This window comes from Salvia splendens, chromosome 5, assembly GCF_004379255.2.
Source record: "Salvia splendens isolate huo1 chromosome 5, SspV2, whole genome shotgun sequence".
Taxonomy (NCBI): domain Eukaryota; kingdom Viridiplantae; phylum Streptophyta; class Magnoliopsida; order Lamiales; family Lamiaceae; genus Salvia; species Salvia splendens.
The window spans coordinates 16522451-16527351 of NC_056036.1; the positions used below are offsets into that span (position 1 = coordinate 16522451).

Below are 4901 nucleotides of genomic sequence, written 5' to 3' on the forward strand. Positions count from 1 at the left end.
TGGAGATCCCAAGAACTTGGTTCAAAGGGACAACTAAGCTATGAGGGTTCATGAGAAACACTCAACTATATTTATTCCCTAGAGAGCAATAGAGTGTTGGAGAACTTGCCTAGTGGTAAAGGCTAAGTCTATGACTTTTAATGGTTCTTAATGATCTCAAAGAGATGGAGTTCTCAAAGAGACCAAGTATGGCAAGGTACTAGACTAAGAATCACCTATGTGAGTGCGAAGTGTGGTCACTTCATAAAACGAACTTATGAATCCAAAGTGATGTCCAAGACCGCAATGGACACAAAACGTGAGAACGGATGAGGTTGAGGTGTTTAAGCGCTAACACCAGTGTCTCGGTGCACGTTGTGGGGGATTAGTTCAAAGCATCGCGCTACTAAGCCGCCTGTGTATCCGATGGTGTCGACTATGGAGGGTTCAAAGCCAACAACTACCTATCCTTATGCTTATATACCTCTCGAGGGTTGAGCTTGTGTCTGCATGCATATGCATTCGACTATTTCCACTCATGTGGGGGATTGTAAAAATCATGGATTAAATATGCCCGGTCAATGGATTTTGACCAAATAATAAAAGTGACGAGACATTTAATTTTGTGAAATTAAATGATATAGCATCGATCTACATTTTACGTAGATAAATGTAGTATATTCACATTCTCAAATCCGATTTCCGGTGAGTGAGAACTGGTGGATTAAAGTTGGGCATAATTAGCTTTTAATTAAAGCTTAGAGTTGGAGCTTAGGGAATAATTAACTAGTGTTAATTATCCCACATAGGAGAAGTAACACATATTTTAATATGTTTAAATTAAGTGACTTTATGTTACTTAATAATTATAGTGGACCAAGATGGGTGAAAGAACCCACACGCGCGCGCCGCCGCCGCCCGCCCGAGCCCGTGCCCGTGGTCACGCCCGCTTTTATCTCTTGTAATCCCAGAAACCAACACTTTCCGCCATTCTTCCTAGAGCCACGAGGTCAAATTCTCCCAAGGCTGTGTTGTGTTATTCTCTGTTACACTTTCACGCAAATTTTATCCACATTGAATTTGGTGTTTTATGGAAGATTGAACCTTCACATACCTGAAGGAAGACTATGCGACAATGGCCACTAATCTATCGATGATTTCTATTTTAATTTTAATACAATTTATGTATATAGACACAGCATATATACAACGTGACTATCTGTGTCACGGAATATACAGTATTGAACTAAAATATAAATACTGCAACTAAAATTGAAATTTTCACCTGTGTCAAGGAATTTAAATCCAGCTTGTAATTGCAGTATTCTTTGGTTGCATGCATCTTCAAAACTTAACTTGAAAACTACCAAGTACAATATGTCTTTTGTCCTACTCATAGTCAGTCTCATGCCATGGTTTCTCATATACCTTAAGGCATTTTCATAAGTCATAACAATATAGTACAAACAAACGATTAATGTTGAAATACAATTTTGAAATAAAGCTAGCTAAATTCCACTGTACAGGGTAATTCTATTCATGCTCATTGGGGTTACCCTTAATCTCCGCATTAATCAAAATAAACATCTATTTATAGCGGCAAAAGCTTTCGGTTTCTGTTGAAAACATGAAGAAATGGCCAATAAAAATGATGTATTAACAAAAAAAGAAACGGCATGACTTTGAATTTTTAACGGTTGTCTCCCATCGCCCTAACATTAATTTCCTCCAATAACAAGACAATTTTGGCAATGTTTATTTAAAGCATTTACCAAAAAAAATTCAGTGAAACATGAGTAAAAAGAGACCAAAATCTCCAACTGAATTGGTCGGAAACTCCAAAATTAGGCGGCACAAAACATAAATATCAATGAACTTAATATAATCCTTTTAATTAAGCTAAAATCAGTGCTCTCTGTACAAAGAGTTACATGCTCTCTTTTCTTCATCATCATGAACTATTTCGAAAAAAGAAAAAGAACTGGAAATAGATAATAAGATATATTTTAAAAATACTAAAATGAGATTTGTTGATGGTCCAAGCTCTCAGCAGCAGCTGCAAGATGTCTCATTACATCAACCTGCACTTGCAAAGAAGCAATATAATCTAGGGTTTCTTTAATCAAAGAAATCTCATCCAATTTATTTCCACCAGGTACAAGCCCTTTAAGCACGCGTGTCCGATTCCTCACTAGCTTCTCCGCAATGGCGGCGCTCGAACGTACAACTCCCTTGCTCCGGCGCTGGCGGCTCCTCCTCACGATTTTCTTGCTGCATGTCGCGGCGAGGGCCTTCCTCTCCGGCAGCTTTCGCCCCAGGATCTCCTCCGCCGCGGCTCTGGCGGCGCCGGCGGCAGATGCAGAGACGCCGGCCACCACGGCCCTGCTCCACTGCGTGGCGGTGCTTCTGGTGGAGGCGATCGCCACGTCAGCGGAGAGCTTGATCGCCCTCTTTCTCTCCATAATCGTCATCTCCTTGTTGAAGGCGCTGTGTATCTGCATGCCCTTTATCCATTTCTTGAAGAATTCTTGCCTCACCATTGATGTTGACATCTGCATTCTGCGTTAACAAGATTTGATTTTTATTTTATTTTTTTAAGAAAATTGGAGATTTGCTTAAAGGGCTTCAAGAAAATTCAAAAAAGCAGGCAATTGCTCAAATCAAGATTGCATTTTTATTCAAGATTTGCTAGAAGGGTTTCAAGAACAATTACAAAAACGCACAAAATCAAGAATGATTTTTTTTGTTTCAAGAAAATGGGAAATTTTCAAAAAGGATTTCAAGGAAATTTAGTTGCTGGAATCAAGATTGGATTTTTTTGAAAATGGGAGATTTGCTTTGAAGTGAAAAAGAAAATAGTTGCATATGATGAAGAGAAAATGAGGGTACCAAACCAACCTTGCTTTCATTGAACTAGACAGCAGATTTTCAGGTGCGAATTAAATTAGATACAGAAATGGCAGAAGAGTGTAAGAGAGGGAAAAGAGTATCTTGGGATCCAACTAAGTGGAGCAGAAACCAAGAAAATTTTCACGCAGAGCACACACTGAAAGAGAGGAATGAGAAGAGGGAGAAATTGCATAAAGCCCATTTATTTGGTGAAAGAAGAGATGGTGGTGGGGCAGAGAGAGAAAGACACAGCACATGCCGGCACATGGAAATTCATGGCCCGCATGTCAAAAACCCTAAAAAGAGAATATATATATCCAAATTTTATTTGGGAGGATTATACCTCTATATTTATTATAGGACAACCATTATTAATAACTCTACTTCTCCCATCATCAAATGTTAACCTAACACAGATGTTATGTTTGGGTTGCAACAAAACAAAATTTTGTAAGCTTATCAAAAACCATCGTCATGATTGTATTTGCAGCTTTCCTTTGGGATAGGGTAGAGATTGAAAGAGCCAATAACTACCATAATTTTGTCCACAAATTATGGCAACATGTCAAATAATGATAATAGTAATGGAACAAGAATTTGATGGAGTTAATATATTTCTTTATTATACGTTATAAATATTATTTGATAAAATAGTTATATATCTAATTTATGATTAGTAGTTGGTTATGAAAAGAAGAAAATTGATTATTTTGTGGATAAATAATAATGCACACTCAATCTCTAAACTCCCTGCGTGAAATAAGAGAAATTTATTATAAAGAAAGAAAAAAAGAAAGTATTACTACATTTCTGATCCCCCAAAACTATCAAGTTTGTTTGCGTGTGCAATATTAGGCCTGACATTCATAATATATTTTGTCGAGTATCCGAGCTTCGTTTTCAATTTCACGAGCCTTTATAAATAAAGTATTTTCTTTAAAAAAAATCTTGCTATTCTGTTATCTTGTGTTGTTGTGATTATCCTCTCGGAGCTCTCCGATTTTTATTACTATACTAATATACATACGTGTATATATATTATTTCAATAAATCACCATGACTCACAATGGTGTTTAATTAGTAAAAAAAATGAAACAACGTACGGAATGAAAAAAAACAAATCAAAGAGTAAAAATATAAAATAATGTCATTTTACTAATCCAACCACTTTTTAGACTTTTATTACGTAGAATAAGCCAAATTAAGGATTGCCAAATTAATTAAAATTAATAAATAAATGGCAGGATCCGTAAAACATGGGGAAGAAGAGGAGCACATTAAAAAAAGAAAAATAATATTCCCAGGGCATTGATTTTGGAAGAAGTGGTCACATGGTCTCCACATGCACATATTTAAAATCTCATAGTGAGCTGTGATTTAGTGATAGCTTTCTCAAACAAGAGAGGGAGAGAGAGTTTCAACTATATATGACGTAGCTTATGTACATCACTTGTTTGTATGGGCCTCTATTTACCTACCTAGGAATTTGGAGTGCTTAAGGTTATTTTCCTTTCCATGTGACTTGGTTTTTGTTTATTTGATAAGTACTTTGATAGTTAAAACAACTATGTTAAATTATAATCATATGGTGGTTTTTTATTTCGACATTTATGTGTATATAACAATGGGCATGCATCCAAGTGGCTTCTTGAGCCTTTAAATTTAGTGTTTTTTTAATACATAGACTATGATTAGGAGATATGTTATTCTGTCATATTCATATTCATGTTCACAATCACATGTAATTATGTCACCATAGCGACGACCACTTAAATTAAAGTATAATAGTATAGTGAAATTATAGTACTTAATTTGAATTAGTTGTTCTCACCGGTTAAATCATATACTACTTTGATCGCACCCTAAACGATTAGCATGAAAGTTTATTTTTGTTTGGTATAGTTTAGCATCCATATTAACGGTTTCAAATGAATGGATGCTTAAAAAATCCTTCTACTTTGATAAAATTTGTATTAGACATGTTTTTATAAATAGTTGCAACTATACACATTTTAAGAAAAATCCTTAACTGG

The 4901-nt window shown here is 35.7% G+C and overlaps 1 protein-coding gene across 1 annotated transcript; it reads right to left on the reverse strand.

Annotated features, from left to right (window-relative positions):
* Positions 1-1840: 1840 nt before the first annotated feature.
* Positions 1841-3041, reverse strand: LOC121802573 (transcription factor IBH1-like 1). The gene is made up of 2 exons (XM_042202261.1): positions 2878-3041; positions 1841-2538 (listed from the first exon to the last, which is right to left on the reverse strand). The coding sequence occupies exons 1-2, from the start codon at positions 2886-2888 to the stop codon at positions 1995-1997; spliced, it is 555 nt and encodes a 184-aa protein (XP_042058195.1). The 5' UTR covers positions 2889-3041; the 3' UTR covers positions 1841-1994.
* Between the last annotated feature and the right edge of the window lie 1860 nt (positions 3042-4901).